This window comes from Hippocampus bargibanti, linkage group LG07 (genome assembly GCF_051943395.1).
Source record: "Hippocampus bargibanti isolate YZ-2025 linkage group LG07, ASM5194339v1, whole genome shotgun sequence".
Lineage (NCBI taxonomy): Eukaryota > Metazoa > Chordata > Actinopteri > Syngnathiformes > Syngnathidae > Hippocampus > Hippocampus bargibanti.
Genome location: NC_142740.1, coordinates 26,521,188 through 26,543,402, shown reverse-complemented (window position 1 = coordinate 26,543,402; position 22,215 = coordinate 26,521,188). Strand labels below are relative to the sequence as shown.

Genomic DNA, 22,215 nt, shown 5'->3' with positions numbered 1-22,215 from the left:
ATATATATATATATATATATATATATATATACAGTAAAGTCTCGTTATATCGATATCGGATATATCGATAGTCCCGGTTATATCGATACTATTTCTATGCACGCACGGAGAAAATTACATGCAAACAGGGTCGGATATATCGATAGTCCCGGTTATATCGATATTTTTTCGGACTCCCTTGAATATTGATATAACAAGACTTTACTGTATTTCTCTTTACAATTTTCATTTTTACAATGTATTGAATAAACTACATTACTTCATTTGTTTAGCCTATCTTTTGGATGCACTAATTTTTGCCTTAAAGTGTATATCGGTTTGAAATAAGTAGGAATTTTGTGTTGCCAAAGGACTCTGTAGTTTTTCAGAAACTCCTGCAATGTAAGGTACTGCTACTCCTCTCCTTTTTGTATCTTCAGAATTTTTGGTTTCAACTACCAGCAAGACTTTAATTCGCTGAAGAAGCATCTTGGATAAGAAGCGAAACGTCCGACACCTTCAAAGAAATACAGATGACGGCTGAAGAAACGTTTCCATCGATTGTGCTACTCCCTCTTTTGTGTAGACTACAAATGGCGGAGGATATTTTTTTTCCAAAAGATTTGGCGAACTACGGTCCTGTATCAATGGATCACTTACGTACACATCAGTACCGTTCTAGAGGCGTCATCACGGCGGCACTCCCTCCAAAGCTTTATCGCCCGCTTGACTCAATCCGGATGGAAAAGGTGTCAAGGATCCGGCGAGCAAAGCGGCGGGCGCTGCCACCACGACGGGCCCGTGTTGAGGCGCGCCGCCTGCGGCAGGTCGCGGGCGCTCCTTGGCGTCTTCCAACAGCACGCGGACGCTCTTGGAAAAGACGGCGCGGGGATCGGCGGGCGGCAGGGGGGGACAGACGCAGCGTTCCCTCAACTCCAATGCCTACACAAGCGAACGAGAGCCTGATTGATTTCAGGATTTTACATTCAATCTTTTTTTTTGCTTTTTTCACTTTAACTATCATTGGAGATTGCTAATTGAATGTGAATTTTATTTGATGGTTTCAATTGTGTAATTTTATAGAAAATAATTTAGCACATTTATTTATTTATTTTTCAAAATTCATCATTTTGCCGTGATTGTTTTCTCTTTTAAAGGACAACCGACGTCTCCGGACAAGTTGTGTCCGTAATTTGTAAAATGGCTTCAAATGACTTCTACTGAGCGTATTTTACAAAGATTCCACCGCATATAGCTATATTTTACGTTTTAAGACTCGCGCTGAATATTCCGGAAGTCTTGTTTTTTAGTTGGTGACGAGGTCGTACGTGATGTCACTGAAGGAACGCCCCTGACCGAAAAAAGGACACATTGTTGCAGTCCTTCCATCACGTCAATGTATTTTGCTAGATTGTTTGGTCTGAAAACCTTGTGTTGCACCCAAAAGCCGCCAGAAGAGGATGTCCAAGCTCCATATAAGGAATTTATCAGCCTGTGGAAACAGGCTGAGTAATAAGAAAACATCTTCTCCGAATCTAAACTCTCTGAAGGCATTGTTTTGATTCTGGAGCAAGGCAGTTTGTGAAGGAGTATCCTGGCATGACGTCACGAACAAGGGGGAGGGACTTTCTGAAACTCCCCAGTTCCGAATTTTTTTGTGTGCATGTTTTGGGTATTCTAGATGCTATAAAACGTTTTTCTGATGTCATTTAGGGAACAAAAAAATAGTGTCGGTTGTCCTTTAACTACGCAATTTATTTCCAGCAATTAATTTTACCATGAATTATTTTTTTTAATCCGGCTACTTTTTCATTCTAAAATATCAACATTTACTTTTCCAATATAATATATTGTTATTAAAAAAAAGCAGACAAAGTTTTTTTTTTTTTTTTTTGTTTTTGTTTTTTTTTGAGGGACTGGACCGACTACGCACTGTCACTTTTCCCATCAGCTGAGCACAAGACGACGCAGGCAAGAAAAAAAAATCTTGTTTAGCCATCTGCTCGTCTTTTCCGCTTGGTGAGCCAACTCAAGGTTAAAAATCATCTCTCTCTCACACACACACACACACACACACACGAAAAATAATGACTGTGGATGCTGATGCTACCACAGGAGCTTCCGTCTCGCCCGCAGATATGTCTGATTGTGTCGCTAAACCACAGAGCTCGCTCGCCTCCAGGATGTAAAGTTAAGCAGATATCCTGGATTTTTTTTTTTTTTGGAGTGGGGGGGAGGGGCGGAAGAAAAATCAACCAGAATGAAAGCAAATAACCCAGTGCACCTTTTCCATCCTTCCTCCCCTCCTAAACCTGCTGCAGGGAATCACTCATCTCTCCAGACGCTTCATTAGCTCCTTGGAAAACACTTTAAAAACGTGGAGGTCATATGTGTTGTCTTTTGCTTTACTTTTGTGTGTGTGTTTGCATTCGTGTACTTGAGGAACGAGACGGTCCAGTTGCGTCACGCGGTTCTTGTGTGACGGATGCGTGGACAGCCACTCGGGGAGGCTGGGCTCTCCACTCAGTTTCTCCCTGATCTCCATCTGCTGCCAGAAGACCGGACCCGCACGCACATCCGCACATGCCTAAACGCGCGCGCGCACACACACACACACGCACGTGCGGACACACACACACACACACACACACACACACACACACACACACACACACATAAAAACGAGAAACGTTCTGTTCTAAATGGTTTTCTTTGACAACAATCCCCCTTATGGCACATTTGGAAATGACAGTGAAAGACAAAAGGTTTGTTCTAAATTATTTTCTTTGACAACGGTACCCCCTAGTGGCACGTTTTGAAATGGCAGTAAATCAGCGTGAAGTCAAGATTTGTGTAGTTTTATTTTTGTCTATAATGTAAAATAATTTCAAAATTCACATGTGTAGTTCCCGTTTTTATTTACTTTTGTGTGAAATTAGTTTTTTTTTTTACTTATTAGAGATTTCAAACGGTGGTTTGATTGTTTTAGTGTACTTCACTGTTGAATGAGTAACGAGTCAACTTGCTGTTATTCTTATTTATTATTTATATTTATTTCTTTTATATTTATTTTATTTCTTATTTATTATTTACATTATTTATATCTTATTTATTTCATTACAATCGTGTGATTGTATGTATTTTTCATAATTCATTTTTTTTTCATTAAAATTTGCATTTAATTTTTAACAAGGCGTGATAGACATTTTTGGCAAACAATTTTTGATAGACAACTTTGTTTGCTAATTTATATTAATCTAAATGTGTTACAGCTGGCTCCTATATGGACTTTACTTTATCTTCCAGATATAATAAATACCAAAATAGGTTTGAATGAACTGGAACAGTGTGTAAAGTTTCAAAAGCCGTCATCAAGTCAATCGCTGACCTTCGCCGCCAACTGCAAGCCAACTTGATCCGCCTCCGCCTCCAACTTCCTGCTGTACGGACGGTTGAACATCAACTGCACAGGGGGCAAGCACACAGATGACCGCGTAAGTTTAATTGAATGTGATGTATCATCATTCATTAAATATTGACATAAATAAACAAGCAAATATATATAGAGATTAATAAATAAACCACTAAATAAATAAATAGCTAAAAAAAAAATAATAATAATTAGATAAATACACAAATAAATAAATAGCTAAATAATATAAATAAATAAACGGCTAAATAAATAGACGAATGCATGAATTAATAACTAAATAAATACATAAATGAATGAATGAATGATAACTAAATTAATAAATGAACACATAAATAGATTAATAAACATATACCCAAATGATTGTATAAGTAAAAAAATAATAACCAGCTAAATAAAGAGATGAATACATAAACAGATCAATAAATTAATACATAAATGAATAAATAGATGACTAAATAAATAATAACAAAATTCATGAATGAATAAATAAAAGAATGCATAAATAGATAAATACATAAACGAATGAATAAAAATAAATAGCTAAAAAATACATACATACATAGACAAATAAATAGATAAATACACAGATAAATAAATAGCGAAATAAATAAATTATAAATTGAATAAAAAGTTAAATAAATAATAATAATAATAATAATAATAATAATAATAATAATAATAATAATAATAATAATAATAATAATAATAATGGTTAAATTAATAATAATAATAAATATAGATGAATACATAAATAGATACATAAATCCATCAATAAATGAAAGACTAAATAAACAAACGACTAAATAAATAAATAACAAAATAAAGAAATAAATAGATGAATACATAAATAGATAAATAAAAACAGAAATGAACGAATAATAACTAAATAAATAAATAGATGAATACCTAAATGAATGAATGAACGACTGAATAAATAAATGACTAAATAAATAATAACTAAATAAATTAATTCATAAATAGATGAATACACAGAAAAATAAATACATACATAAATAAATGAATAAATGCACAAATATATAAAAGGTTGACAGGAAGTGACGCCATGGGTACCATTTGTTAGGATTGCTATCAACGGCATTTCCAATTAATGAAGCTGCGAAAAATGGACTAACTAAGTGAGCATTATTTTAACAAACTTCTTTCCTCGACTTCCGAAGAAAATGTATTCCTCTTTTTTGTCCCCGTTATATAACAGACCGCAATCACCCTGAGAGGTTCCAATGCATACATTAACACCATAATAATCTTCCGAATAAACGTCCAGTGTCAGTCACCTGTGTGAGCTTGTCTTGGGCCCACTGACCCAACAGCGCCAGGCTGTCGCGGGGACACACGGCCCAGATGGCGGTCAGCAGGATCACGGACAGGAGGTCCACCACGTGGGACAGGCTCGCCTGCTCTGCCTGCGGATGGACAAGATCAGGTTCGGAGGAGAATGTGACAAGGTGGTGGTGTGGCGGGGAGTTGGCGACGACGGCGGGGGCATTTGACGCAGTCCAACGCTGGAGTGAGTAGCTGAGCTAATCAGGAATCCTGTGGCTACTCATTGCCTTTATCTAATTAATTCAGATCTCCTCCCAGCTTGAAACTCCCCAAACTGCACCCGTTGATGGCACACTCGTTCACCCCCCGCAAACGAGAATGGACTTTTAACGAGGCCGTAAACACTCGGGAGGCCGCGACCCCGCCGCTGAAACAACACCAATGGGATGTTTACACCTTTTCAAATCGCTTTTTAACGCGCTAAAGTGGGAATTGTATGATGATTGCACTTCATTTACCAGTAAAAATATTTGCAATACAAACAATAAAATTAGCTTCAGGGACTTATTAAAAAAAAATGTAAGCGAAAACATTCCCGTTGTAAATTGTGCTGTGTTGTTAACGCTGACTGATGCCTTTTATTTCTTTAACCACAATACAGAAAATAAAATGCACAAAATGGATTATTATTACAGTAAAGTCTCGTTATAGGTTATATCGATAGTACTGCTTATTAAGATACTATTTCTATGAACGCAAGGAGAAAATTTACATGCCGCAGGATCAGATATATCGATAGTCCGGTTATATCGATATTTTTTCCGACTCCCGAGAATATCCATATAACGAGACTTTACTGTATTATTATTATCAGGATTGTTATTTTATAACTGGTTGCCAATAATTTATATTAATCCCATAATAATATACACCCTCATGTCGTGACTTACGGCATGTCCCAGTAGAGCATGAGCCATTTCGTGTCCGAGCACGATGGTGAGCTGGTGGATATCCGTCACAGTTTCCAGCATGCCGGTGAACATGAACACTTTGCCATTCTGCATAATGAAAAATAAAAATAAGTAAATGAATCAATGGATAAATGAATGAATGAATGCATGCATACATAAGATGTATTTATTTTATTTATTTATTTATCATGTATTTATTTATCATTAAATAAATACATAAACAAGATTTACATCATCATTAAAAATAAATCACATTTTATCATCATTAAATAAAGCATTAAATAAATATATAAATAAGCAGATAAATAAATAACCATTATGTCATCATTAAATAAAGCATCATTAAATAAACAAATATTGAAATCATCATGAAATAAATCATTAAATAAATACATACAATTTAGATAATCATTAAAAAAATAAAAATACATAAGATTTATATCATCATTAAATAAATCATCATTAAATAAATAAATATCATCATTAAAAAATCAGCATTAAAAAATGAATAAGATTTATATCATCATTAAATAAAAACATAAGATGTATTTTTTATTTTTATAATTAAATAAATCAGTATTAAATTAAAAAATATATGTGATTTACAGCATCATTAAATAAGATTTAAATAAATAAGATAGTAATAAATAAATAAATAATATATCATCATTAAAAAAATCAGCATGAAAAAAATGAATAAGATTTAGATCATCATTAAATGAAAACATAAGATTTATTTTTTTACGTTTTTATTTTTATCATTAAATAAATCAGTATTAAATTAAAAAAATAAATATGATTTATAGCATCATTAAATAGGTCTTAAATAAATAAATAAATAGATAAATAAATAAATAAGATAGTAATAAATAAATAAATAAATAAATTAGCATTAAAAAATGAATAAGATTTATATCATCATTAAATAAAATCATAAGATTTATTTTTTATTTTTTTATTTTTATCATTAAATAAATCAGTATTAAATTAAAAAAATAAATATGATTTACAGCATCATTAAATAAGTCCTAAATAAATAAATCAGATTGTAATAAATAAATAAATAAATAAATCAGCATTAAATTTTTTTTATAAGATTTATATCATCATTAAATAAAGACATAAGATTTATTTTTTATTTGTTTATTTTTATCATTAAATAAATCAGTATTAAATTAAAAAAAAAAAATATGATTTACAGCATAATAAGTCTTAAATAAATAAATAGATAAATAAATATAAATAAATAAATAAATAAATAAATAAATAAATAAATAAAGATTATGTATTTCTTTATAAATTTATATTTTGTGATGGTGCTGATGATGATGTCAAGTATATTTGCCAACCGGAAGCACAAAGGCATTGCTGTTGTCATTTTGCACCACGTGGACAGTCCAGTTCACGTCGGCCATTTCAGGGAGGTCCTGATTACGCCGGGCCAGGTGCTGCACCACCTGCTCAACCACACGGTGACGAGCGTCGTTCTCGGGTAGCAGATGATCGCCAAACTCCTCCATGTACTGCACACAGAAAGTTTTTCATCGTTAATACATAACTTCATACTTGCTAGTAAAATTAATTTGGAGCTTTTTCTGTGTGTAAATGTACAGCAAAGTGATTTCATACAGCTGTAAGTTTTGTGAAACCACTATACAGTGATACCTCGGTTTACGAACCCCTTGGCTGACGAACTTTTCGGTTTACGAATGTTACATTTATCAAAATTTTACCTTGGCATACAAACTTTTTATCGGGACACACACGGAGCGCCATAATGAGCGATGTGTCCGTCGTGAACGAACCCGTTGTCCTAACAAGTAAATGGCAGCCGACTGTTTTTGTGCTCTATTCCCCGCCCCCAGTCTTCGGTTAAAGCCACGTGATTGGTCAAAAACGCAGCAGTAAGGGGCGGGGGTTAGAGAAAGAGAGAGTGAGGCCGTTCTCCAAAAAACAAAATGGCAGCCAACTTTTTTTTGTCCTCTATTCCCCGCCCCAGTCTTCGGTTGAAAGCCACGTGATTGGTCAAGAACGCAGCAGTGAGGGAGGAATGGGTGAAACATTAAAGAGACAGGCAGACGACAGAGAGAGAAAGTGACAGAATGTATACAAAACAGTGAAATTCTGACTTGTTTCAACTTTGATACTTCAAAGGCAGAGTGTAGACTCCGTGGTTAAAATATCCCATTAATCAGGTTCCACAAATAACCCGCACAAGCCATCTGTACACTTGATGCAAAAAGCTATCAACCCAGCTAAACAGAACACAATTGATGAGGAACATGGTAAAATTATAGCAGAGAAAGCACCTACAAGGGATCATTCCTCAAGATGGTGAAAGAAGAAGGTTATGTTCCTCATCAAGTGTTTAATGCTGATGAAACGGGTCACACCATTCCATCAAGTCATCAACGACCATCATAAAGGTAAATAAAACGACTTTATTATACAATACAGTTTACCATAGCACACTTATTATACATAAAATAAGGTATATTTTGTGTAGTTTTAAGGCTTAGAAAATTATCAAGTACAAAATTATGTTTTATGGGGACCTGGGAACAGATTATTCTCATTTTAATGGGTTCCTATGGGAAATTATTTTTTGGGATACACACTTTTCGCTCTACACACTCTGTCTCGGAACCAATTAAGTTCGTAAGCCAAGGTATCACTGTACGTATAAGTAAAGAGGTATTGTCGAGAAAATTAGTTCATTCACTGCCATTCCCAAAATTATTCGGCAATTGAAAAGCATGACGTGGAGCGCTATTCCCAAATTTGTTCTGGTTTTGTTTTTTTTCATGCTTGTGTGCCAATAAAGCCTTGGCCAAGACCTCTGGCAATGTTGTTTTTTTTGCACAAGGAGGCAGTATTTCCCCTTTTTCCATGTTAGCACTTTTTTTACAGCTTCAGTTGTTAAGGCGCTATATAAAATATAAATATAAATGTATTGTATTGTATTGTATTGTATTTGTACAGCCGCCCCCATTTCAAGCTCAGATAACTCCAGACCCATATAATTTTGGAATTCTCTTTTTTTCTGATGAAAGAAGAGCGTATAAGGTTTCTTACGCTGAATTGAATGTTTATATAGTCCTAAATTTGATTGGATTTTAATTAATGTCTCAGTTATGACTTTTGTGATTTTAAAAAATGGATTTTGTAAACGCATGGAGACACCTCACCGCCTCCGAAGTAAAGGTCGCCAGCTCCATGTAGTTCTGCCTGCTGAACACCAAAAGACGCGTACGGCCGGTCACCGGCGATTGATCCAAGTGAGTGAGGAGGAGGAGGGCCGTGATAACGACCCCCACGCCTGCTGCCAACGCCAATCGCCACCGCCGCTGCCATGCCCACTGGCGGAAATACTGACGCCGATTATCAGGCAGCGCCACCCACCACTTCCTTAAACTCCTGCAGTGAGTTGTCAAGTCATATGTAATGACATTATCTGTTCGTTACTTTTTTATTCTGCCCTTAAAGGACAACCGACGTCACTTTTTTGTTTTTTAACTGACATCAGAAAAACGTTTCATAGCATCTAAAATACCCAAAACATGCAGTATGATATTTTTAGTCAAATGCAACACACCAATAAAAATGACTTAAAGTGTACAAAATCTGAAAAAAATTGAGCTGCGAATTCGGCATTTTCAGAAATATTTTGCATTGCTGGAGAATCCAAACAAAGGCTTCAGATTCGGAGAATATGCTTTCTTGTTACACATCCAGTTATGAATATAATTCAAATAGTTCTGAAGAGGAAAGCATAAATGTTTGCAATCGATTAAAGAATTTATTTGTGCCATTTTGAGGCAACGTTGGGGGGAAATGTCTCAACCAAAAAAAGAGGCACAAACTGGCGACCTCCTGTGGCCACCTCCGTTTCCACAGGCTGATAAATTCCTTATATGGAGCTTGGACTCCCTCTTCTGGCGGCTTTTGGGTGCAACACAGTTCTCAGACCCAACATGTACAGCAAAATACATTGACGTGATGGAAGGACGCTACAATGCGTCTTTTTTACGGTCAGGGGGCGGTCCTTTCATGACGTCACGTACGGACTCATCACCAACTCAAAAACAAGACTTCCTGAACATTCAGAGCGAGTCTTAAAACGTAAAATATAGCTATATGCGGTGGAATCTTATTAAAATACGTTCAGTAGAAGTCATTTGAAGCCATTTTACAAATTATGGACACAACTTGTCCGGAGACGTCGGTTGTCCTTTAAGAAAATCTAAATGTCAACATAGTTTTACTATTCATCTTGGGATGTACCCTGTGTGATGGATTTTCCTCCATCCATCGTTATTTTTATATATTTATAAAATCAAGGACCATTTTATTGAGAAATTGGGGGAAAAAAAGTAAAAAAAAAATCTTTTACTTTCCAGCGCCAATAAAAGTATGGTTTATATGTAAATAAATAAACAGACTAATAAATAAAAAATGAATGAATGAGTAAATAAATAACTGAATAAATAAATAAATAAATAAATAAATAACAGTAAGTACAATAAGTTCTGTGGCGACCCCTTGAAGGGAAAAGCCGAAAGGAAAAGAAGTGCAATAACTTCTGAACCATTTCAAAAGAAAGCACTCATATTAGAACACATATTTGTAAATTCATGCAGATGTGTACTGCGTTAAACAGTGAAAACATATTTTGATAGCTTGCTATCATTTTATAAAAAAATGTGAAAAACCTACTAAAGTCAAAATAAATTACATATTTTTATAATTTCCTGCCGTCATTTTCAAGTTCTAAAAAACAATACGGGAATACGACTGCTACTAAGTCCCTCAAGGCGCTGGCGCTTGTGGCTACCACTGCTCACCCACAGAAAAAATATCCTGTGACTGTAAAGTGTGCGTGTGACTTTTGAAAGGCGCTTATAAATGAACTGTATTATTTATAAAGGTGATGTTCTATTATATTCTGGTCTGAGAAATCAACTCGTGATCTTACCTGCCCAGTATGATGGCCGTGACTTTTTGAATAGGCTTGAGCACCAACCAAATGAGAGGAGCCGGTATCGCCTCCACACGGGTCGAGGTACGAAACTGAGCCACACATGATGGAAGAACTTGAAGAGGGGAAGCAGTTTTGAAGAAGACCGTCCCGGCGGTGTCGTGTGAAGGCAGAACGGTTCCGATCCCGCGAGTTGCTCCATATCGTAGCCGGCGAGTTGCTCTCAAAGAGCGGGTGTACATGGACTGCGGGCACCCCAGGGGGTGTCGCGTCAGACGAACTCGTGGAAGCCCTCTTAAGAAGAGAAACATCATGGAGGTCTTCACTGGCTGTCAATGTCGCGCGAGTTCCTTCATTGTAACCTTGGTGACATTTGACCGAATTTCGGTCGAAGACATGTTTTGGGCTGTTTAAAATGAAAGTGCGTTGAATTTAATCGCGCGAGGTGAATTATAATTTGTCAATTTGAGCAAAATAAGTCTTCACGTAAATAAATCCAAAAGAAATGTTTCGCCACTCAGGTGAACGCGGGTCGAAAAAAATGTCAAATCTAATTTTGAGATATTTTCGATTCCGTTTTAGTCATTAAATATTAGCAGTAATATTAATTATAACAAATATCGCTACTCGAAAAAAAGCAAAGTAGACCACCAGAAAGTAGTCCGTGCGAAAAGTCTCGATAAGAAACAAACTTGCCTAGAAGACAAGTTCCGGTTAAGTGGAATTTAATTTTAAAATTAGTTAAATTGAACATTTTACCGTGTTTTTTCGACGTAACATCATTAATATTTTTTAATAAACAGTATACATCGTAAGGAATAGATAAATCCCCTTAGAAACCAGCTTGTCAAAAGTGTTGCGATTGACCAGTTTAAAAAAATAAAAATACTGTAGATTTTCTACTACTTCTTCACAAAACCTGTTTGTACTTTATGAATAGTGTGACAATGCTAATAAATAGGAGCAGTATAATACTACATATAAAAATGAAGCTGTACAAGACAAATATTGTTGTAAGAGTAAAATAGCACTTTAATATATTACTTAATGCAAATATAAATCAGTAACACATGAAATTGAATAGTTTATGTCTTGGATTATGCTTTCACACTACGGTTCCTTCCAGTCAGAGCGCCAACATATTTGCTTTTGTATATTACCTGTACCCGCATTAAGAAAATATTCACAATGTCTGTTTTATTTATTTTTGTTTTAATCAAAGGAATAAGAATACATGTTCGTATCGCTAGGTTGTCTTTCTTCACATGTTGCTACAAATATCCGCTGTTCAATCGATTGTATCACTGTCACATGTTTGCCGTTAGCTCTTTTATGTCGTTTTGGATTATTAGCATTAAGCTAACATAATTTCCCAAGGAAAAATGATGTGGTTTTAAATACACAATGTGCGTGTCTCTTCGCTTTATGATTATTTTGACAGTAAATTAAACATGTAAAATAATTAGGCACAGGCACATGACTAAAATTTTTTAAAGGTTTACTGCCACTGTCTCACCTTTTAACATTTATGCTTGCAAGTCAAAAGAGAAAAAAAAAATACCTGTATGTAGGTTCATTTGAAACTTGAGGGACTACTTTGTGGACAAAAAATGATATTTTTCTTCTTTTCCGTGCTGTGTATTGTATGTGCAGTATGTATTTAAAAATCGTAGTGGAAATATAGTTGTTTAATATATCCGTTGAAAAAAATTACATATATACAGTGAGACCTCAACTTACAAACACCTTATCTTACAAACTTTTCGTCTTACAAACGTCAAATTTCTGAAAATTAAACCTGATAATAAGCACTATTTTCATAATACACACCCACCACGGCTGGCGCATTGATCTTCGGCGGAAGCACACGACTGAACAGCACCAGAGGTTAAGTTACCAACAGTCCTTAGGGAAGGTGACTCTCCTTCCATAAGCCATCAACGACCATCAAAAAGTTAAATAAAACTTTATTTTACAGCAGTTTATTTCTTTAATTACAGTCCTCATGTAATGTGCCTCTCTTTCCAAACAGCAATTCCCTTTGACCTCCAACGCCATTCCATCAAGCCATCAATGACCATCACAAATGTAAATAAAGTGACTTTATGATACAATGCAGTGTATTTCGCTCATTACAATACAATAGAACATTTATTAGACAGAGAATAAGGTATGTTGTGTGTAGTTTTAAGGCTTATTTAGTTGAAAAGTATATTTTATGGAAATCCGGGAACGGATTATTCCCATTTTAATGGTTTCCGATGTGAATTTTTTATTTGAGATACACACTTTTCGCCTCACACTGTCTGGGAACCAATTAAGTTCGTAAGTTGAGGTCTCACTGTACTGTATATACAAATGTAGCATTCTTAACACAATCATATCACAGTAAATAGTCATGTCCGGTGGACAGCACAGAGCCTAAATGCAGTATATTGCTTGAATGAGTTTCGTCGCCTCCTGAATCCTCTTCGACATCTCCTGAACGCACCAGTGCAGGCGAATTACTTGACGAATTGTTCTCCTGATGCTCGCCTTCATGGGGCTGCTGGGTGATGAACTCAGAAAGGAAGAGAGTGTGGATTTGGGTGAGGAAAGCTTCTCCTTCCTCGTTGTCATCCGGCAGGGGCTCTAGGTACCTCGCCAGCGACGACAGCATCTGAACATCGGGCAAGTATGAACAGGTAGAACAAAAAAAAATGGTGCAATGTCTCTTTAAGAGCGATGTTAGTTGGTAGGTGTGTCTTGTTACCTTTTCCAGACATGTGAGATGGGAGTTCCTCCGGAAAAGTCTCTCCATGCGCACACTTCTAGAAAGAAAATGTTAGAAATACATTAGTGCCGAATAATTAGCAAGTCGAATCATAGAACAGGCGTTACTATCTAGCTGGCTAGCTATCTATGTATTTTAGTGACATTCAGTGTATTAGTGAACTAACTAGCTATATGGCTATCGAGCGAGATATCTGTTGGCTATCTACTTTCTCAATCAACATGAATTTATTATCTCTTGATTATTTTCCCAATATTGGCTATTAGCTAACTTTCTGTTTGAGTTACTTCCGGGGTGAGTGAACGCTGGCGCGTGTGGCTGCCGCTGCTCAGCCACAGAAAAACATATGCTGTGACTGTGAAGTGACGTTGAGAGTTTTGAAAGGCGCTGATAAATGAAATGTATTATTATTACTACTATTGTTATTACTATTGTTATTACTATTATTATTACTACTGTCATTATTATTACTATTGTTATTACTATTGTTATTACTATTATTATTACTATTATTATTACTGTTATTATTACTACTATTATTACGACTATTATTACGACTGTTATCATTATTACTATTATTATTATCATTACTACTGTTATTATTATTACTATTATTGGTACTATTATTACTTCTATTACTACTATTATTACTACTGTTATTACTATTATTACTACTATTAGTACTATTATTATTATTACTACTGTTATTATTACTATTACTATTATTATTATTATTTCAAACCGAAATGGCAGATGTGGGGTTTCTCACCCAGATGTTCTCGAGTATTTGTGGATGATCCACAAAGCTCTTCTTAAAGATTGATCCCAATCTGGGATGTCCTGTGATGACAGGAAGTCAAATTTGTAGGGAAGCTCTGCGAAGAAACACGAAATGTTAATGTTATTCTCCAATAAAAAAATAAGTGTGTCAATCTCATGAGATGACATTTTTAATTCTTCTAAAATAATTGAGATGGTGAAATGATGAACAAACAAAAAAAAAGATTAACATACTTTGAGGTCCCGATTGGTCTTGGTATTCCTTGACCAACAAGCAGGTGGTTTGAGAATGGGGGGAGGGATTGGCGGGGTCATACGGGCTCACGATCATCCCAATAAACGGAGCACCGCCACGGGAGAAATAATTCTAGAAAAAAAAACCTCAAGTGAATAAAGTAGTATGACACAAAGACCGTGCAAACTTTGATTTCATGTCACCTGAAACTGGTCCTGCGTGTTGATATCGCGCACGGAGGGGTTTGGGTGGAAGGACGGGTGGGAGTGGTACCAACCCACCACGCTGAAACCCAGAGAGGAGAGCACGTCGCAGGCCTGCGTCTGAGACACAGGGTCCATCTCGCACTGGAGGCCCGTACTCACGCTGTTGCACGGTTCCGCCGCACAAATCTGGGGGCATAAACGTGTCTGTCAAGTACCCGTGATATCTGTGTTCATCTTCAACGACGTACGTACTCCGACCTTCAGTATTTTATCCTCCTCGTTGAAAGTTCCTCCGAGAAGACCGATCACCTCGCCTCGAGACACGTGAGCATGCTGAGAGGAAAAAAAAAATACAAATAAGATGACTGCATAGTAGAACTTTATTATTGTCAGTTTTTTTTTTATATTCGTAAAGTTACAATTTGGGTCCCACAAAATGATATATTTTTTGTGGAGCATTATTCATGTAAAGAGTAAACATAAATAACACATTTAGTAACTTCATTATTGAAAAATGTAATTTGTCCTTTGTAATTTACTGATACATAAAAAGAAAAAAAAAACAAATACAACCCGTTTGGGTTGTATTTGTTTTAGCCTTTATAGGTCATCACAATACTACTTCAATTTTGTCAAATTTTAAAATGTGTTGCTACAGCTTCAGCTGTTGTTAAAGCGCTATATAAATCAATATGTATTGTATTGGAATATGAAGGGATTCATGCAATAATAAAAAATAATATGAAGACATAATTTCCATAACATCACTGAATATCCTTTTCTCCCCAAATATATAAATATGAAATATATGTTTAAAAAATGCATGTACAAATATACAGAAAATAAATATTCAGTATAATTATACACATACATTATACTGTACATATACAGATATTTTCATCGTATATTTAATATATTTTATATTATATTTCGTTTTTTATGATTATTATTATTATTATTAGGGGGGATTTTTTTATTCATATTTTTTATGATTATTATTATTATTATTATTATGGGAGAAAAGGATGTTCAGTAATGTGATGGAAATTATGTATTCATATTACTAGGATTTATTTTGTTGCATGAATCCCTTCATCTTCTGAGACAATACAATACATATTGATTTACCTGGCGCTTTTATATATATATATATATATATATATATATGTGTGTGTGTGTGTGTGTGTGTGTGTGTGTGTGTGTGTGTGTGTGTGTGTAGTTTGTGTGAATGTGCACCTACCATGTCCATAATCAGCAGCGTCTCAGCACACACAATGACTCTGAACGGTTCCTGAAAATACAACATGGCGATGAACTTCACTGTTTCAAGTGTGAATTATAAAAGGAGAAGTCATACCCCAGAATTGTATTTATTATCTTATTTTATTTCTAAAAATAAGTCATTTACAGCCCCGCTGGTCGAAAGATGTTATTTTGATTAATACTGTGTTTGTAGCGTATGAGTTAAGCAGTAAAATTCAAACGTTTTTTTTTTTTTTGTCCATCCCAAGGGGTGGCCATTTTGACGGTGGCTATTGATTGAAAATGACATAATGGTCGCTCACGCAAATCATGGTTCAGTTTCACAAAACACGTGAGCCGCAATTGGTCGTTCTACGCAACTGGGATCTCATTTTAAATTAATAGCAAGTGACAAAATGGTCGCCGGGTGAGATTGACAAAAAATAATAAATAGGGTACATTCACTGCCATTCACAAATGTATTCGGGAATTGAAAATATGACGTTAAGCGCCATACCCGAATTTGTTCGGGTTTGGTTTGTTTTTTTTCATGCTTGGGTGCCGATAAAGCGCTGGCCATGGCCTCTGGCAATGTTTTTTTTCCCCTTCCGTGAGGGGGCAGCATTTCCCTTTTGTCCATGCTAGCACTTTCTTACAGCTTCAGCTGTTGTTAAAGCGCTATATAAACCAATATGTATGTATTGTATTTTGGACAGCCGCCCTCATTTCAAGCTCATAACTCCAGACTTATATAACTTGGGAATGTATTTTTTTTGTGATAAAAGAAGAAAGTCTAAGGTTTTCAAATGCTGTATGGAATGTATATGTAGTCCTAAAACTCAATATTCTGTGTGTCCTAGAATTCAAGTGACAATGACAAAAACCCTGGCACTGGATTGGATACATTTTTGCACATGTCTGGCAGTGAATGAGTTAAAGGAAATTCCATCTAATGGTAGTCACTGACCTGTGCGTCCTCTCCAAAGCACTTACACGGAATCAACTGGAAGGGATCTAAAGACCTAAACATGGACGGTACTTGTTAGCAAAATCAATGGATGACGTTTATGTGCATGTGTATACGCCGCTCACCCTTTGTGTCTAAACATTTTGCAGGCTCTGGGCCGCTGTCGATGCCGGGCTAGCTCCTCGGCGCTAAGATGCTAACAACAACAAAGCTGATGTGTGATGGAAGTCTTACGAAACGATTTATGTCATGAAATTTTTGTGAGTGACATACCTCATACGTTTGTCCCTCCAAGTCTTTGGCGTCACACCAGTTTCCCCACGTGTCTCTCACGCGTCGCTTTCTGGTCCGCTGCAAGCAAGCGGAAAATATGTGGGTGTTCGCGTTTTCAATGTTGCAATCGTCATGTTCGTTTTCTGACCAAAAAAATGGCCACTTTACCATACTCTGCAACCTTTGGGCCAGCTGGTAGGCCTCCCGCACGTCTTTGCCCTCCTTCTGCTTTGTGCGGTCTGCCACCCGAGGACGATTATACACCGCTTGCTCTGAAAAAAAAAAAAAAAAATTGGAAAATTACAGACCAAATAAATACAGGTAACATCCGAGTTACGACTGGGTCCAATTACGACAAAATGGTCATCAGTCAAACGGTCGTAAGTCGAAATCCATTCAAAATGGTGACGTTTACACGACAGGATAGTATACGATGTCAATCTTTTGTTTTTAAGCAACGTTTGATTGAATACTATTAAATAACAAACTGTTTACAGTTCATTTATAAATTTGATAACTTTTAGTGTCATTTTTATCATTTTATATTTCATATTATCGATTTTTATTACTGTATAACTGTACAGTACCTGTAATGCAGGGGTGTCAAAGTCATTTTTTGCCGCGGGCCACATTGTAGTTATGGTTTCCTCTCGAGGGCCGTTATGAATTTGGGGAACCCATTAGAATGTTTAAATCCCTTCAAATATTACATATAGAGCACACAGCAAATTAATGAATAACTCGTTTTCAAATCTGAAGTCAAGAATAATGACTTTTATTGTGGTTGACATCCAAAAATATGAAATTTTGGCTCAGATTTTAGCAATCATCATGGACAAGTTTAACAAGTTTGATTTGCTTTCGCGGGCCGAAAAAAATGATGTGGTGGGCCGGATTTGGCCTGCGGGCCTTGACTGACACCTGTGCTGTAATGCATCCCAAACTGTTTACTCTTCAGTTCATTTATAAATTTTATACTTACCTTTTAGTGTCGTTTTTATCATTTTATATATTTTTATTACTGTATAACTGTACAGTACTTGTAATGTAAGCAAAACTGTTTACGCTACAGTTCATTTATACATTTTATCTTTTAGTGTTGTTTTTATCATTTTATATTTCGTATTATTGATTAATTTGTTATATTTAGATTTTACACAGAGGGTTAAAAAAAACACTGAAGACTTAAAGAATACAGCATTAATACAGTATAAGGACAATATATACTGTAGGTACAAATACAAAATCGCTCTCCCTGCTAACAGCCAGAAGAGGTCGCCCGACACACACGCTCGGACTCAGGCGGACACCGAAGGAAAAAAAGCAGTGTACAGTACTACAGGAGATGTTGCCGAGACAGTATCTGCACTGTATAACTACTTTATTGAGTGTAGTCACGCAGTAGATTGCTGTGCGAGTGTGTGACATTCTGGCCGGCCAAAATTGTAGTACGCGTTGCCGGCTGCTCGCGTGTTGCGGTGCCAGGCGTCGAATTAAAAAAAAAAAGGTCTGGCGGTCGTGGTCGTAAGTACGGGTGGTCGTAACTCGCGCCGGTCGTAACTTGGATGTTACATTTATTTAAAAACCACGAATGAAACAGCGAGGCACCAAAGCAATGACACACAAATTGAAATATAAATGGCGGCACGGACATTTTTTTTTTGTGGAGTTTGCATTTTCTCCTCGTGCCTGCGTGGCTTTTCTCCGGGTGTGAGGATAAGCAGATTGAAAAACGGCTGGATTCCTACCGCAGTTGAAGTTAATGGCGCCGATTAGTTCCAAATACGTGTGGATCCTTCCAATGCAGTTGACGTCGCCGCAGTTCTTCAAACCGGGCCGCACAGAGGTCTTGTTAAGGTATTTGGGTTTGCTCTTGAGCCTGCGACATGACCACAACGGCGTTAGCGGTCGCTGCTAGCGCGTGCGACATATTTTAAAATGTTTTCGTTTACCACTGGTCCAGGATGTAGTTGCGGATCTTCAGATATCTCTCAGGCGTCTTGGAAGGTCGTCCCTCGAAGAATTCCGGGATGGCTTGCTTTTCGTCCTCGCTGATGGAATCGACGTCCAGCTCCACTTCCTGCTCCGGCGCATTTAGCTCCTCCTCTTCCTCTTCATCTTCTTCCTGTCTGTCAGGCTCTGCAGTATTCTCCCTCTCTTCTTCCTCCGCCCGTATGGACCCCGTTGACGTTTCAGCCTCCGGTTCATCGTTAGGCTCTTCCAAGAGGCAGAGCGAAGGTGCAGGAGGAGGTCCACGCTGACCTTCTCCACTGAGGTCGTCGGTGATGTCCACGTCTTCGTCCTCGTCTTCATTCAGTCTCTCCATGCGCACCGTATTGGCCGGGCTGGGCTGAGCGTGTGGTGAGGGCGGCGCAGCGCTTGTAGAGGAGGCCGCCGTGCCTGGTGCCATCTTGGCCTGCGGCATTACCAAAATAAATACAGGTAAATTAAAACACACAGACACACACAAATAATAGGGATTAAAATCTGTTCAACCAAAATAAGTTAAAAAAAAAATGTTTTTATTTCATGCTGATATGTACAAAAAAAGAATACATCTGTGTAGGCTCTCAGTCGTACAGGAGTGGTCCATCGATGAAAAGGTTTCTTCAGCCGTCATCTGTACTTCTTTGAAGGTGTCGGACGTTTCGCTACTCACCCGAAAAGCTTCGTCAGCAAACTAAAATTGTGCTGGTAGCTCTGGCCCTATATATATATATATATATATATATATATATATATATATATATATATATATATATATATATATATATATATATATATATATATATATCCCTAATGGATAGAGGTGGCAGTGACAACCCTCTTGCTGATAAATGACTCCCTGAAGCTAATCTGATTCCTTCTTTTGCTCTCTCTGATTACTTCTAATGTTCTATGCCTGGCTCTGATTGCATCATTAGCTTTTTTTTTTTTAACTTATTTTCCCCAGAGCTAACGGCGGAGTAGTTTACTGTTCCCCCAACCTTAGAGCAAAGACCTATCAAATATATATACAGTAAAGTCTCGTTATATCGATATTCAAGGGAGTCCGAAAAAATATCGATATAACCGGCACTATCGATATATCCGATATCGATATAACGAGACTTTACTGTATATATATATATATATGGCCAGAGTTACCAGCACAACTTTATTTCGCTGACGAAGCTCTTTGGATAAGGAGCGAAACGTCCGACACATTCAAAGAAGTACAGATGACGGCTGAAGAAACCTTTTCATTGATACAAAAAATGTGACAATTATGAGATGAAATAAAAAGTAAATTATTTTATGAATAAAAGCACACATAATAAAATCGGTTTGACTTGTTTTTATCTCAATGGCTGGAGGGCTGTAATCAAAATATGTCATCATTATTATTTCTTAATAATACTTGGGTGTAGTAATTGCCATTGAAATGAGTATGACTCACTTTGTGTTTTAAATACTGTCTGGCGTAGCTCTTGACCTGAAGGACGCTGCGGCTGCCCACCAATTTGGCAATTTTTGTCCATCTTCGCCCAAACTGCGCCTACACGCCAATAAGACCGTCAAAATGATTTATTTTCATGATTTAATGATGATTGTTCAGTTTTAAAAACATACCAGCCCCTCTTCAAACAATTCTTTTTCCTGTTTGGACCATCGGGAGGAAGAGGCAGTCTTAGCTGGGGATCTGAACGGGATGGAATTGTGTAAAATTGAGGAACCAAGTCAATCTTTTGCTCTCAAACAAATGTTCTGATTGTATGTGTACTTACTTCTTCATTTTAGGCTTGTTGTTAACATCACTGGGCCAAATATTGTCGGGAATTGTTTGGCCTTTCAGGTAGTATCTAAAAGTAGTTTAGGGCAGAAATGGGCGATCTGTGTGGTGCATTCATGACCTTGAAGGGAAAGGGAAAAAAAAGGATACTGCTCTTCCAATAGCATTTTGTGGATGGCTTCTCGGTTTTCGTTACTGATGGAGGTATCCAACTCCCAGGGCTGAATGGCAAAAAAAAAAAAATACTGTCAACATAAGTTGATTCAGAATGTATGAGAAGAGTCAGGCGTCGTTAATAGCTTGGTTTATTACCAGAACGCCCACGTTATTCTTCCATGCAGACTGCTCCTGAAATAGCACTTTTGCATCTTGCTCACTGTAATAGAAATAACATTGAATCATTCACTAGTGTGTAATTCGTATTTAACTCACAGACACCAGACACACACTATCCGGGACCGAGTAACTTTCATGAGTCAACAGCAAAAGCAACCATAGAAATGAATTTAAAAAACATGACAAGCTTGAAGAGTTCAACAGCATTCCTATTCGAACTACATTTAATTTCAACACATTTGACAGCCAAACACATGGTCACAACATAGAAAAAATGATGGGTTAGCAGCACGTAAATCGAATGTATTTGCTGTTTTACCGAGTTTACACACCTACAGTAGTTTATATACTTATGTAAACTCGTGTTACACTGTGACAATCTCTTGTGCACTTTCACGGTGCATCGTGGCACATTTACAGTGCTGTATTATATAGGTCATATGCTAGCTACCAGTTTGAACTAAACTTCAAATTACTAATTCGCTATTTATTCGGTACTTTAACGTAAATTAGGAGTAGTTTTAAACCGGTCGTTTACTCCTTTAACTCCTTAATAAACAACCAGAAGCCTTACAGGCTCAACACAACTATGCTCAGCTCCAATTTATCAAGTTTAACAGAAAACACTAAACCAAGAGCCTGAAAATTGGAAATAGTGGTAAACACGTGGAAGAAGAAAGCCATCATATTGGATAATTTTGGGAATGAAAAAGGACATTACCCAATATTAATATCGAACTCGTCTCCTTCGATGTCAACATCCACCTCGTCCTCCATCTTGAATGGGGAACGTATTCGTCAATAGGTGATCTGTAATTGACAGTGACACCTAGTGGGTGGCGGGACTAACTGCACCGCGAAATTATTTAAATTGGATTCAGCACCACTGATTTGTAATAAATAATACATTTACACAAAAATACATTTAATTTATAAGCTCATTTCAAAACGCTGAAGGACACTTTACAGTCACTGGATATTTTTTT

The 22,215-nt window shown here is 36.6% G+C and overlaps 2 protein-coding genes across 3 annotated transcripts; both read right to left on the bottom strand.

Moving 5' to 3' along the window:
- oma1 (OMA1 zinc metallopeptidase) lies at window positions 1–11,291 on the bottom strand. Its single transcript, XM_089000942.1, has 8 exons — window positions 10,643–11,291; window positions 8,856–9,084; window positions 7,017–7,190; window positions 5,647–5,754; window positions 4,708–4,836; window positions 3,368–3,442; window positions 2,417–2,566; window positions 1–921 (listed from the first exon to the last, which is right to left on the bottom strand). The coding sequence occupies exons 1-8, from the start codon at window positions 10,957–10,959 to the stop codon at window positions 670–672; spliced, it is 1,434 nt and encodes a 477-aa protein (XP_088857068.1). The 5' UTR covers window positions 10,960–11,291; the 3' UTR covers window positions 1–669.
- A 362-nt stretch (window positions 11,292–11,653) lies between these two features.
- On the bottom strand, window positions 11,654–22,014 carry mysm1 (Myb-like, SWIRM and MPN domains 1). 2 transcript variants are annotated; one of them, XM_088999987.1, is made up of 19 exons: window positions 21,951–22,014; window positions 21,206–21,269; window positions 21,044–21,114; window positions 20,889–20,963; window positions 20,734–20,803; window positions 20,561–20,659; window positions 19,074–19,537; window positions 18,870–19,000; window positions 17,290–17,393; window positions 17,122–17,199; window positions 16,974–17,044; window positions 16,849–16,903; window positions 15,880–15,930; window positions 14,898–14,972; window positions 14,637–14,825; window positions 14,433–14,565; window positions 14,188–14,293; window positions 13,398–13,455; window positions 11,654–13,304 (listed from the first exon to the last, which is right to left on the bottom strand). In XM_088999987.1, exons 1-19 carry the CDS (start codon window positions 22,004–22,006, stop codon window positions 13,029–13,031), a joined length of 2,226 nt encoding a protein of 741 aa, XP_088856113.1. In that variant the 5' UTR covers window positions 22,007–22,014; the 3' UTR covers window positions 11,654–13,028. The 2 variants fall into 2 exon arrangements, with proteins under 2 accessions (XP_088856113.1, XP_088856114.1); XM_088999988.1 differs by having other exon boundaries at window positions 19,074–19,531.
- Window positions 22,015–22,215: the final 201 nt, after the last annotated feature.